Source organism: Periplaneta americana, chromosome 11 (assembly GCF_040183065.1).
Source record: "Periplaneta americana isolate PAMFEO1 chromosome 11, P.americana_PAMFEO1_priV1, whole genome shotgun sequence".
NCBI lineage: Eukaryota > Metazoa > Arthropoda > Insecta > Blattodea > Blattidae > Periplaneta > Periplaneta americana.
Window position 1 is genome coordinate 144,675,828 of NC_091127.1, and position 15,073 is coordinate 144,690,900.

At 33.7% G+C, this 15,073-nt stretch overlaps 1 protein-coding gene across 1 annotated transcript; it reads left to right on the forward strand.

Moving 5' to 3' along the window:
• Window positions 1-4,974: 4,974 nt before the first annotated feature.
• LOC138708641 (larval cuticle protein A2B-like) lies at window positions 4,975-10,900 on the forward strand. Its single transcript, XM_069838731.1, has 2 exons — window positions 4,975-5,124; window positions 9,983-10,900. Exons 1-2 carry the CDS (start codon window positions 4,990-4,992, stop codon window positions 10,478-10,480), a joined length of 633 nt encoding a protein of 210 aa, XP_069694832.1. The 5' UTR covers window positions 4,975-4,989; the 3' UTR covers window positions 10,481-10,900.
• The last annotated feature ends 4,173 nt before the right edge of the window (window positions 10,901-15,073 follow it).

Sequence of the window (15,073 nt, forward strand, 5' to 3'; positions counted from 1 at the left end):
AATATTAAAATGGATTTGAGGGAGGTGGGGTATGATGGTAGAGACTGGATTAGTCTTGCTCAGATAGGGATCAATGGCGGGCTTATGTGAGGGCGGCAATGAACCTCCGGGTTCCTTAAATGCCAATAAGTAAATAAGTAAAGATGAATAGAGTTGGTTATTGATGATGTTCAATGAAGATTTTAAAATGGTTGATGCAATTGTCTGAAGAGTCTTATCAGGAACCTTTAATTTCCTGAGGATCTCCAATGTAAATTTGGGAATTGTTCCTCTCGCACCAAACATAAGTCCAATGACATTCCAATCTTGAATATTATATTTATGATGGAAGGTAAATAGCGCGTTTTTCTTCATGTACCTGCTTTGGTTGATCTTCATTAATTTCTAACCTTACAGTGGGGTCAAGAATGAGACCAGTTTTTTTTTTATCTCGGTCAATTATTATGATGTCAGCACGCCGTGTAGATCCTTCCATAGAAGGACATTGAACTTCCTCATATACTTCGTATTCACCATGTTCCCTTAATCTGTTAGCAATTATTGAGCGGACTGTGTTATGTCTGTCAATTCGCAGTAATTCGCCCTGAGGGCAGAAACCTAGCACGTGGGGTAACGTTTCATGCTCATTGCATCTCCTGCAGTGAGTATTGCTAAGGCTTCTACCGGGGAGAGATCTAACTGCGATAACATTGGTGCTCATTTTAATGGCATTTACCAAAAATTATTTAAATTATTTAAGTCCAATGTCAGTTAAAATTTAAACACAACCCATTTTTAAATATTTGTAAATAAAGTTTAAAAAACTTATTGCATAGAAATTCTGAGACGTCTTAAATTAGAGTACCTACGTAGGAATTAAAACCAGTGGGAAAGTTTTATTTCACTAACATACAGGAACTTTATTGAATGAATAATGAGAAATAATACTACATTAACACTTCAGCTTATCAAAATAACACACAATAAGAATTTTAGCTGATAAGCCCTTACATTTCTATGGAAATATGCTGTAGAAACAGAATAACATTTGTTTTAAATTTCTAATAAGAAAAACAAGATGTATTAATAAAATCAGTTCTGAAACTATGCTAAAGTTGAAAACTCTCCTACTATAGTGTCAAATATTCTTATTTATGTTCACCGATTACACTTTCAGGATGATTTTCATCCAGCACTGGTTCAGAACCCAAAACATTTTGAAGCGAACATACATTTTCTGGTTTCAAGAATTTCAGTAATGAAATTATATATATATATATATATATATATATATATATATATATATATATTTTGACAATTATAAACCAGAACGAGGGGGAATTTTTCAGATTAAGGTCTTCCTTTGGTGGTATATTATGTCCTGAAAAACTGAATAGTTGAAAAACGGTATTGTAAGTATATGGTACTGCCAAAGACCCTGATGTATTAAAATGAGTGTAACATATGTTTGTATTGCGAATTTTGAATCTTTCGACTTAGCACAGCACTTCACATAATGAACTCTCCTGCCGTTTAGAATCAACGAAATCAAATACAACTTTTAATCAAATACAACTTTTACAGTGATAGAGAAGATATGAAGATTATGAAAATTCCATCGCCGGAATAACAACATAAGTAGACTTAAGTTGTCATTGCACCCAGCGCAGCACCTCAATTGAAATATCATGATGAAGAATCCTGTTCTGAGTTTGAAGCACACATTAGATTGGATTCTATTCGCCCCGTATGATGGGATGACATGGATTTATTTCAAGTAGGCTAAACTGTACTTTTATGTCACTTTTCAAACAAAACAATAACATGTGATTAGAATATGATTAAATACACAATACACATGTGACAATATACAACAGTGTATTCACACTCATAAATGTATATAAAGTGGAAGTAATGTAATTGTGCAGATTCTAACAGTTTATTCCTTGGAAAGAGTGCACCAAAAAACATCTAGTAGGCTACCATATTGATCCCAAATTAATGCTTTTATAAGAAAAAATCATTATCACGTAAATGTTGACATTGTTTTACTCGATAGGTACTATCCGTACTATTCCGATTTGTGCTCTTATCATTAGAGAAACTAATAATTAATTATTTATCCTTTTGTAATTTTTAAATGAAATGGATGATTTTCTTGTAAATTAAGTAAAACGATTAACACGTAGTTTTATTTTCTGCCATTAAGAAGTCTGGTAACCCTATTTCTGTGACTAAGGGACGGAATGCTGCTTTTCAGACACGAGTTCGTGTGTAGTAGATGAGCCGGCGTTGCCCTGTTGCCAATTTACGCAGACTTTAAGCCCGATTTTCTAATTAACCATGCACTTAATTACAAAACACATAATAGACTTTTATATTTTAGTGTATTCTATTACCTTCTTCAATCTGCATAATATCGTACTTCATAATCCATTTCAATCTCCACATCTGTATCTCTTCCAATCTGTAGATTAATATTTTTTGTACTTCGTACATAATTTTGAATATCGTTCTCGATAATCCATTTCAATATGCACAGTTATATCATTTACAACCTGTAGATTAATATTTTTGTCCTTTGTACATAATATTCAATATCGTTCTCGATAATCCATTTCAATCAGCAAAGTTATATCATTTCTAACCTGTAGATTAATATTTTTTGCTCTTTGTACATAATTTTCAATATCGTTCTCGATAATTCATTTCAGTGCGCACAGTTATATCATTTCCAACCTGTAGATTAATATTTTTGTACTTTGTACATAATTTTCAATATCGTTCTCGATAATCTATTTCAATCAGCACAGTTATATCATTTCTAACCTGTAGATTAATATTTTTTGCTCTTTGTACATAATTTTCAATATCGTTCCCGATTAATTCATTTCAATCTGCACAGTTATATCATTTCCAAGCTGTAGATTAATATTTTTTGTACTTTGTGCATAATTTTCAATATCGTTCTCGATAATCCATTTCAGTCAGCACAGTTATATCATTTCCAACCTGTAGATTAATATTTTTTGCTCTTTGTGCATAATTTTCAATATCGTTCTCGATAATTCATTTCAATCTGCACAGTTATATCATTTCCAAGCTGTAGATTAATATTTTTTGTACTTTGTGCATAATTTTCAATATCGTTCTCGATAATCCATTTCAGTCAGCACAGTTATATCATTTCCAACCTGTAGATTAATATTTTTTGTACTTTGTGCATAATTTTCAATATCGTTCTGGATAATCCATTTCAATCTGCACAGTTATGTCACTTCCAACCTGTAGATTAATATTTTTTGCTCTTTGTACATAATTTTCAATATCGTTCTCGATAATTCATTTCAATCTGCACAGTTATATCATTTCCAACCTGTAGATTAATATTTTTTGCTCTTTGTACATAATTTTCAATATCGTTCACGATAATTCATTTCAATCTGCACAGTTATATCATTTCCAAGCTGTAGATTAATATTTTTTGCTCTTTGTGCATAGTTTTCAATATCGTTCTCGATAATCCATTTCAGTCAGCACAGTTATATCATTTCCAACCTGTAGATTAATATTTTTTGCTCTTTGTGCATAATTTTCAATATCGTTCTGGGTAATCCATTTCAGTCTGCACAGTTATATCATTTCCAACCTGTATATTAATATTTTTTGCTCTCTGTGCATAATTTTCAATATCGTTCTCGATAATCCATTTCAATCTGCACAGTTATATAATTTCCAACCTGTAGATTAATATTTTTTGCTCTTTGTGCATAATTTTCAATATCATTCTCGATAATCCTTTTCAATCTGCACAGTTATAACATTTCCAACCTGTAGATTAATATTTTCTGTACTTTGTACATAATTTTCTATATCGTTCTCGATAATCCATTTCAATCTGCATAGTTATGTTACTTCCAACCCGTAGATTAATATTTTTTGTATTTTTTACATAATTTTCAATACCGTTCTCCATAATCCATTTCAATCTGCACAGTTATGTCACTTCCAACTTGTAAATTAGATTAATATTTTTTGTACATTATTTTCAATATCGGTCTTGATCATCCATTTCTATCAACACAGTTATATCACTTCCAACTTGTAGATTAATATTTTCTGTACGTTGTACATAATTTTCTAATCGTTCTCAATAATCCATTTCAGTCTGCACAGTTATGTCACTTCCAACCTGTAGATTAATATATTTTTTTGTACTTTTACATAATTTTCAATGCCGTTCTCCATAATCCACTTCAATCTGCACAGTTATGTCACTTCCAACTTGTAAGTTAGATTAATATTTTCTATACTTTGTACATCATTTTCAATATCGTTCTCGATAATAATTCATTTCAATCTCCACAGTTATATCACTTCCAACGTGTAGATTAATATTTTTTGTACTTTGTACAAATTTTTCAATATCATTCTCGATGATCCATTTCAATCTGCACAGTTTTATCACTTCCAACCTGTAAATGAATATTTTTTGTACTTTGTACATAATTTTAAATTTCGTTCTGGATAATATGTTTCAATCTGCACAGTTATATCACTTCCAACCTGTAGATTAATATGTCTTGTACTTTGTACATAATTTTCAGTGTTGCTCTGTATAATCCGTTTCAATGTGCACAGTTATATCACTTCCAACCTGTAGATTAATATTTTTGTGCTTTATACATACATTATTTTCAATGTCGTTCTCTGTTATCCGACTTACCTTCAGCCCTGTTTAGGTCGGAAAACCGAGAATCTCTATTGAACTGTAAGAAATCATGCAAATAGCGGTTCGGACAGTTAACATCGGAGGTCCATCTTCATGCCACCAGCTTTGGTTATTCAGCTAGTTAAGAATAATGAATTTGCATAATAAAATAGGATTATATGCCGATGAACCTACTGTTTTGGAATAAAAATACGCAAATCAATAGACGAGGGAGTGTTACGGGCTGGGGCTTCGCGTAATTCGGATGAGGCTGTGGGATTATCCCAAAGATGTGAACTATGCTGTTAGCCAACGATCAAGGAATGGTGTCAGATGTGAGAGCCAGGCCTGGGAACCAAGTGTTTGTTATAAAAGCGGCGACGCGGGGCAACTGGAGCAGATCTCAACCGTCCATCAACATGCAGCATCTCACAGTAAGTGCGCGTCTACGTATCAGCCATGCTTTGCACTTCATATTTTATATTTTATGAACTTATTGTGCTTCTTAATGTAAACATACTGTTCTCGGAATATGCTTGACAATTCATATATAATTAGGGCCTACTATAATTTATTCTCTAAATTTTCTCTCACATTTAAAGTTAAGACTTTCTTATTTATTTTAATTGCTTTCACTTTAAAATAAAATTACATAATTATGTATTTCCTTCTTCTTCTTTTTCTTCTTCTTCACTTCAGGGATTTGGCTCAATAGCCTGTTCCGGCATTTACCGCTTCTTAGGTCTCTGTTTTCTGTTTCCTATTTTCGAGAGTCTGCTATTTTCCATTCTATAGGCTTGCATGTGCGTATACATCTCAGTTTATTTTCTTTTAATTTTACTCGAATGCTACAAATCTTAAGCTCTGATCTTATCTTATTTTCATACCAGATCACTTCTTTTTTGCTCCTAGGAATGTAATTTCGTCTTGAATAATTTTTGTTCTTCTATTTTTGTCAGAAGCCGTGTTTTACTTCCATGCAACAATGTAGTAATTGGAAAGATTTCATACAATTTTATTCTGGTAACGTTCCTTGCTGGATTTTTTAAATTTTGTACAGGGTGTTAAAAACGCATTCAATATTTTTCGAAGTGGTAGTATTCATCAAAATAATAATCCCAATAACCATGGGTACTAAAATTAATATCTTCCGAAATATGAATACTTGTTCATCAATATCATGGTAACTGCTCATTGTGATTTACATTTAAAAAAAGTCAATGTTCTGAGTGGTGCTAATACAGGGCTGTTTCCGATCTCTGATAACGATTTTTGAATGACGTCATGTGCGCCAGGAGTCATACGACATCGGAACTGTGATCAGAGGTGACAGACCAGTAGTTAGTGATTTCATAGTCAGAGTGCATGGTGTCTCACAGCACCAACGCCCAAGAAGATCGAGCCTTTTTGGGAGAGGTACATTAAAAACCTTTGCGATGCCAAATATAGTTAAATGAATATCATAGGAGTCTGCAAAAAACGTGGTTTTGTAATTTCCAAGAGAGGCATCTTCAATGTACTTAATACGCCTTGCAAATCTCGAATGAGATTAATTCCAGAGGGAAAAAAGCAAGAAAATTCACCCCTCTTCACAAGCTGCACTACCCCAGAAGATGATATGAGTAGCTTAATATCAAAGACGGACATCTGACTTCAATCGAAATTTAGATAGCTGTGGTTTTTTATACAAATTTTCATGCTGTTGCCAGTTATAGTGAAACCATATGCAAACTCTAACATTATATTTATAAAATAAATTGCCTTAAATATTACAAAGAACACTGTGAATTTAAAAATTGCCTCTAGATCAAAACTATGGAGAAGACAGATGTCCGTCTTTGATATTAAGCTACTCATATAAATTAATCCTATCCGAACTTTACCAGTCTTATTAAGTACACAGAAGATGTCTTTCTTGGAAATAACGAAACCACGTTTTTTGCAGGCTTCTATTTTCACTTACCTATACTTAGCATCGGAAAGGTTCTTAATGTACCTCTCCCAAAAATGCTAGATTTTCTTGGGCATTGCTGCTGTGAGACACCGTGCACTCTATGAAATCACAAACTACTGGTCTGTCACCTCTGACCACAGTTCAGTTGTCGTGTGACTCCTGACACACATGACGTCATTCCAAAACTATTATCAGAGATCGGAAACAACCCTGTATTAATAAAATCAAGAAAAAAAATTGTAATAAACCGGATCCTAAAACAAGTGCTTTGAAATTGGTATTGTAAGCACAGAATATAATTTTCTAATGTGAGCTCTTTGCTTGTTGCTTCCTGGGTATACAGTAACAAAGTGTGATTCCCTAAGATGTACGGCAAAAGGATGCGTTACAATGAATAAGTATCACATTGGGTATCTCCTATGATTTTGATGAACAAGTACTCATCTCGAAAGAATTACTAATTTTATACTCATGTTCATTAGACTTTTTTGTTTTGTTTTGTTTTGATGAATACTACCATCTTTCAGAATACTGAGTGTTCTTTTTTTTTTTTAATGAAAATCACTATGACATTGGTAAACAAGTACTCATTTTTCGAACGATGTTACTTTTAGGACTCATGTTTTTATGCTTTTTTGTCTTATTTTGAATAAGATGAATACTACCACCTCTCCAAATATTGAATGTTTTAACACACTAACAACGTTTGATTCTCTAAGACATACGGCAGAAGGATGCTTTACATTGAATGAAAATCATGTTGAGCATCTCGTATGATTTCGATGAATATGTACTCATCTCGGAAGATTTATTAATTTTAAAACCATGCTTTTTAGATTTTTTCGTCCCGTTATGGTGAACACTACCACCTCTCAATATATACTGTGTATACTTCTGCAAATATGTCGAAATACCTGAATTTTAATTAATTGTGACGTAAATTTTATTGGCTTTTGTCTCTTTTCATATATACAGAATGGTGATATATATATATATATATATATATATATATATATATATATATATATCCATTATTGAACTATACTGCTTCGCTTAAAAATGTCATTAAAAATTAATGTGAAGTTCATTAATGAGTTTATTTCCATCATATTTTATTAATTCATTATGGATCTTTTCGTTCCTGGTGATCTTCTATTTTTTTCCTTCACTCTATTAATTTTATCTTTTACGTTTATAAATTTGAATTTTTCTATACATACAGAAAATATATTAGCTTCTACTTGCAAATTAAATATTATATTAGTTTCTACTTGTAAATTGCTTATATAGGCCTAATGATTTTATGTGCATTTGTGCGAATAAACATATTTGGTCTGCATTTCTAGCAAAATATTGAAGCATTTTAACACATGTTCGGTCTCCATATTTTCAGACTTAAGTTACTACAAATATGAATAGAATGCTTCTATTTTCATGATACGGCATTGTGCACGTGTAACGGTTAAAGTATATTAATTATAATATATACATATAAATATATAATAGATTTGTGCATTCTCCCTTCCAGATATCTGTCCCTTAGCATATTTTTCACCTGCTCATTCCATTATTGATTGGATCAGCTCCTCTTTTTCCTTCCATAGATTGTTCATTTCTATAGAATTTTGGACCAGCTACTAATCGTCCATACCAATGAGGTGACCAAACCAATTGAGGTTCCTCTTCTCAGTCCACTCAGTCACATCCTCATCAGCATTCATAATCTGTCTAACATTTCGAATTTTGTCCATCCTAGAGGTTCTCGAGTTTCTTCGAAAGAAGTTCATTTCTGCTATTCTTATCTCCTGTTAAGTGTTCATCAATAAATTTTCTGTAATTCCTTCTCCTCTGGAAGGAATTTGCATGTAAATGCTCGAGATAATGTGGCCAAGTATGAGGCTGTCGTAATCGATGGTGTAGGCCTATTCTTTACCATGGCTGAGGTCCACAGATGGACAATGGCTCCCTTCAGAAGGAAAATGAGCTGGAAGACTCGCAGTCAAAATACAATTCTAGAGGTAGCGTAATTCGCCCGTGATAGGTGTGCTTCAGTTTGTTACGTCCTCTACCTGATGTCCACCAATGTATCAGTTTTTCAGCATTTACAAATTGTTGTTAGGCAGATCTTCTACACAACGTTTCATTACTAAGCTTTATATCTTTCAATCAGCTGAATCTTATCGTCAAAGAAGTAGCAGTGCGAACACCTTTAGATTATCACAGGTACAATGCTTCAGGATGTATTTCCGTTCTGTGCTGGCCGAGGAATTGAAGGAAGTAGGGTTTACAGTCAATCAAGAGGTGCATGAACTATCCCCACAAGGAAGTGTTCGGCGAATTGATATCATTGCCATTAAGAACAACTTTGAATACATTCTCGATCCCACCATCAGTTTTGAGACACATCAGATCAACCGCATGAGATGAACAGTGAAAAGAAACGGATCTATGAACCAACAATCCCGTTCTATAAAGATAAATATAGCCTGTCCCACATTGATGTAATAGGTCTGATGGTGGGAGCACGAGGTACCATACCCTCCTTCTTTCCAACAAATGTAAAAACCTGGGTCTAACACACAGCATTGTGAAGGAAACAGCCATTAGTGTCCTCAAAGCATCGGTTCAGATATTGAGAAATCACTTGCATGGGAGTGATAATGGAAATTTCAAGTTATCTTTACCGATGGCTGTTGATTGGTTTAGATATCAATGCCAATAAATCCGTACCATTATTTTTCTCGCGATATATGGCATTCAAATCATTTTAATCTATCTGATGATATTTTTTTCCCCCCTTTCTTAACTGTAAGTGACCACAAACGCTACTTAGGTGTAAATTTTTCTGACATTTTGTATATTCGATTCCCTAACCGTTTCTAATGTACCGTATATCATTTTACCTTTTAGGTGTGTTTCCAAATTATGTAATACGCTTTGTCAAATCTGGCAACCTTTTCATAAGGGAAGCTAAATTTATTATTATATTATAAGCTGTAAATTAGTTTTCTTCAGCATTAATCGAACTGTCGTTGCCAATCATGCACATAGTTGACTTTGATCATAATAATAGACTGTAGGTTATTACTTTTTTAATTTTTAATAGTGAGTGGGTCAGTGTATTCTGGTATAGCATAGTACTGTATCTCCTAATTATCTGGATCACAAATGATCCTGACATGTAAAAATTACATTTTAACTTGAATATACATTATAACGAAATGTAAAAATATTTTCACAAATTTACCTTAATTTATCCCATTTCGTATTTGTATTTGGTTTCTTTTCATTCCCTTTCTGCTGAATCAATAGTGAATCAATATGATTGCAATTGTCAGATCGCGACTCTGGTGACAGTGCTGGCCACCTCCGCCTTGGCGGGCTACACATCAGTGGCATACCCAGCCTACACGACGAGCTACGTGGCGGCGCCTCAGCATCACTACGCACCGCCGGTACCCGTGTACCCCGACGCTTACCCGCAGTATAGCTTCGGCTACAGCGTTCAGGACGCGCTGACGGGCGATTCCAAGACGCAACACGAGACGCGTGAGGGCGACGTCGTCAAGGGCAGCTACAGCCTAGTGGAGCCCGACGGCACCACTCGCACCGTCAAGTACACGGCCGACCCCGTCAATGGCTTCAACGCTGTCGTGGACAGGCAGCCTTCAGTGCTCAAGGCCGTAGCGCCTGTTTACAAAGCGGTGGCGCCGGTGGCGCCCGTCTACAAGGCGGTGGCGCCGGTGGCACCCGTCTACAAGGCAGTAGCTCCCATCTATAAGCCAGTCGCAGCTCTACCTGCATATGGTTACCATGGCTACCACCACCACTACTAGCACAATGTGTTAGTTTTCTGACTAACTCTTTATTGAAGTCATTTTCTATACGCTTAACACACTCCTGTCAGCTGAGCGCCGATTCTAGTATGTGATATCTACGACTACATCACCATTTTACTTGCCATACTCTGTTCTGTATCAGTAGCGGCTGCTGGAAAGGGGGGCTCCAAATCGTCGCCTTACCTGTGGAAATAATTTAAAATTATTTTCTTAGTTCCGCTTGTTAGTTTCAGTTCAAATAGTAAAATACATGTTTTCACTGTGTGTTATTAGCTATTCCTTGGCATTATGCGTTTCATAACTGAACCCCTTCATGGGAAAACTCTACGAGCCGCCTTTATTCTGTATAATATATCATTGTATTTATAAATGTATATTATTTATTTTTGTATAGAAAATAAAATATGTGAACAGTGAGTCTGTAATTTTATTTACAATATTTTACAATGCTACATTACCTTCCTGCATCCATTCAATGTATTTTTTTTTTTTCATTTTTTATCAATTATATTTTTTTTACAATGGATGATCAGTAAAATTTAAGTTAAACAGTACTTATGCTCGTTTATTTTTAATTCTTGTAGTGTTATGTTTTTATTCCATAAAATCAGGTTATATGTATGTATTGGTTGCTCTCGGTAGCGTAGTTGGTATAGCGCTGACCTTCTATGCTGGAGGTTGCGGGTTCGATCCCGGCCGAGGTCGATGGCAATTAAATATGTTTAAATGCGACAGGCTCATGTCAGTAGATTTACTGGCATGTAAAAGAACTACTGCGGGAGAATTCCGGCATACCGGCGACGCTGATATAACCTCTGCAGTTGCGAGCGTCGTTAAATAAACCATAATTTATTTATGTATGTATTTTATTAATTATTAATAGCTAATTGGTTATGCTAGGTGGCAGTATCACTTAATCTAATACAAAATACATTTACCTAATTTTTACAAAAGTGACAATAATATTAATGCGAGCATAATACAGCAACATGATTAAATAAATAAAGGAAGCTATTGTTGAAAGTAAACCTAACTACTTAAATAAACCTAGTTTGTCAACATAATTATTAACATGTGAACTTAATAATATTGTGCATGTTAACTTAATCAATTACGCATCAACTTAATTAATTTCACTTCATCTTAACTAATTACACATCAACTTAATTATATCAACTTAATTACGCATGGACTTAATTACGTATATCAGCTTAATTAATTACAGCTGAACTTAATTACTCTCCTTATTTACATATTAGTTCATTAATTACTTACAAACTTAATTCCATCTTATCAACTTAATTAGCGAATTTACACGATACCTTAAATTACTTTCAAATTTCCCTAAGGAAGAACAGCCGTCAAAAGACTATAGACAGCTCATTCCGATTTTTATAGTTCTACTTAGCAATGAAAGTTAACCGACCTCTGCTCTCTTTTTTCTAGTTTTGATTTTGAATTCGAGAGCGCTTTTATTCGTGATGACTACGGCCAGGATTTATATGCATAAATAAACTCGAAAATATGCAATATAAAATAAGAAATAAGCAAAAATATGCAAAATCCATTTTTGTAGAATTTACTATCTTTTCAAAAAATAAAATTTGAATGATGTGTCACATATATACCGGTATACATGTTTTTTTTTTTTTTTGACGTTAAGGTTTAATGTACATTTTATTTCTATATTTACCTTACTTTTTCTGGTTACAAAAAACAGATAACTAAATATTATTTAGGAAACAGATTGCAACCATTTGTAACTACGAATTAGTTTCGTGTCTGTATATAGTATATACAGTCGCGAAGCTCAATACGTAATAAATATGCAAACATAAGGTAGTTGCTCACCACTAGGATCGCTAATATCGCCTCATTACAGGCAATGCAAAATAGAACCGTCACAGTCTATTGTTTCTAGCATCCTCAAAACTCAAGCTTCGTGACTGTATATAGTGGACTGTGATAATAGCATGTTTTTACTTGCCCAAGAGCTGACAGTAGAATATATGGTGCGTAATCTCGTATTATTGAAAATATTGTGACACTGAATTATGATACAATACGATATGATATGATATGATATGATATGATATGATATGATATGATATGATATGATATGATATGATATGATATATGATATGATATGATATGATATGATATGATGTGATATGATATGATATGATATGATATGATATGATATGATATGATATGATGGTAAACATTTTTCTCATTTCTCAAAAGATATTAATTTTACGACCCATGTTAGTTTTACAATAAAACATGACCCGATTCAACGGATACGAAAATAACTTACTCGGCTGATACAGCAATAATTACTGCAATGTAGAATCAGTTTAAGTACAATAGTACGACTACGAACTATGACGTACTGTTGTCTGGTTAAGCGTCCTCTTGATACAAACAGAAACAAAGATATGCTGTGCAATACACAGTGACAAAAAACTGCATTCTGTTTCCTCATTTGCTTCTTGCCAAAGAGCTCACAGTGGAAGATATGCTGCTCTTACAGTGGCGGTAAAAATTTGCTCATTTCTCAAAAGATATTAATTTTAGGACCATGTTTGTAGGACTTTTCTTACGTCTTTTGATGCATACTGCCTCCTCGCTAAATATTGGAACTTTTTTTTTTTTCAAAAAACATAAAATTGTTCGGTCACGTTAAAAAGTGTTAGCATTTTTAAAAAAAGGGTATATACCTTGGACAGACGGCCCGTTTCGACGCGATGTTGTGTCTTCATCAGTGTCCCACGAACTACTGTTGATCTTGAATTCTGCGATTTGCATTCGTCAGTTGTAGGGGTGGGGGTGTGTTGCTCTTATGGTGGGGGCTGGTTGTTTGTGTGTTATGACGTATCATGACGTCGAGCAATGTGTGGGTATTGAACTGTATATGTGTATTAAGTATATGGTGTGGGTATGTTATTGTATGTTTATATATTTCGTATTGTTTTCTAAGATGTTTAACTGTGAAGTTTTTGGTGTGATGTGTAAAATTTCCATATCTGTTTCTATATTATTGTAGTCATGATTATTGTTGATAATATGTTCTGCGTAATTTGATGTGATGTAGGGTTTGGTTATAGCTTTAATATGTTCATTACATCTTGTGTGAAAGAATCTTCCTGTCTGTCCTATGTAAAAATGTGGGCAACTATTGCATTTTAATTTGTAAACTCCAGTTGAATTATATTTATTTGAATGTTTAATGTGATTATTTAGATATTTCTGTGTTGTGTTATTTGTTTTGTATGCTATCTTGTATTTTAGTTTTCTGAATGAAGTTTTGTAAGTATTGGTATTGTGATATGTTAATGTTATGTATTTATTCTCACGTGGTGTTTGTGTTGGTTTGTTCTGTTTTTGTTTTGCCTTTTTTATTAGTGTGTCTATTATGTTAGGGTATATCCCTTGTCTTGTGCTATATATTTTATTGTGTTTAGTTTTTCAGTGTAGTTGTCATTGTTTGGTATATTAATTAATCTGTGTGTCATTGTACGGAAAGCTGCATGTTTATGTTGTATGGGATTGTTTGATGAATTGTGTATGTGTGTTGTGGTTGTGGTGGGTTTCCTGTATACAGTAGAACTTGGTTATAACGACATCCAAGGGACCTTAAAAATTATGTTGTTATAAACGAGTGTCGTATTAACCAAGATTCACATTATCAATCTAGTGAGGTGGAAAATGAAAAATAACAAACTTAATTAGACTTATTTTAGATTTATGTATTGAATTTTAAGCCTACAATGAACATAATAAAATACATGTAGGCCTACAATTATAAATACAGTATTCTGTATTAAAACAGTTTGTTCAGTACTCACCAAACTATTTTACTTAGAAGTGAAGTAATCAGTCATTTTACTCTGTTGTCTTCTACTTGCCCAATACCCACTTTCTAGGGCTAAATTAATTTCTATGTTCATAATTTCAGTTGCAATTTCACTGCTCCCTTCCTAGCTTAATAGAACACGTTCATAATTCTAATGGCTTCTAAAGCGTCACTCACTTCTTTTAGTGGTCATACTGCGTTAAAATGCGTGCACTTAGTCAAAACTTCCTGTCGAAACTGATCTAATACCGCATGAATTCGGGCAGATTACAATGGGGTGGGGAATCCGCCTGCATTCCAGAGGTCTATGACAGAAGGAGACTGTAAAGAATTTGTCAGGATCAGATTTCAACAAAATATTTCTTAAAATACTTTGTTTCTTAGAAAATCTTATTCCAAAATGAGGTTGAAAATGACGTTATATGCGAGGTAGACGCATATACGTTTGTCGTATTAAACAAGGTAGAAAAGCATATGTCTTATGAGGAATTAGTTGGGACCACAGAATATTTGACGTTATAGGCGAGGTAGCGCACAAAACGAGGTCGCTATAACCAAGTTCTACTGTATTTTGAATTCGTGTCTGTTATTTGTTTTGGTTATGGTGATGACTAAGAAGTTTATAGCTTGGTTATGTTCTGTTTCTATTGTATACTTTAATTTGAGATGTATTTTGTTGAGTTGTTGATGTAGATTTTCTATTTGTATTTTGTTTTTTTTTCTTCAGAACACTT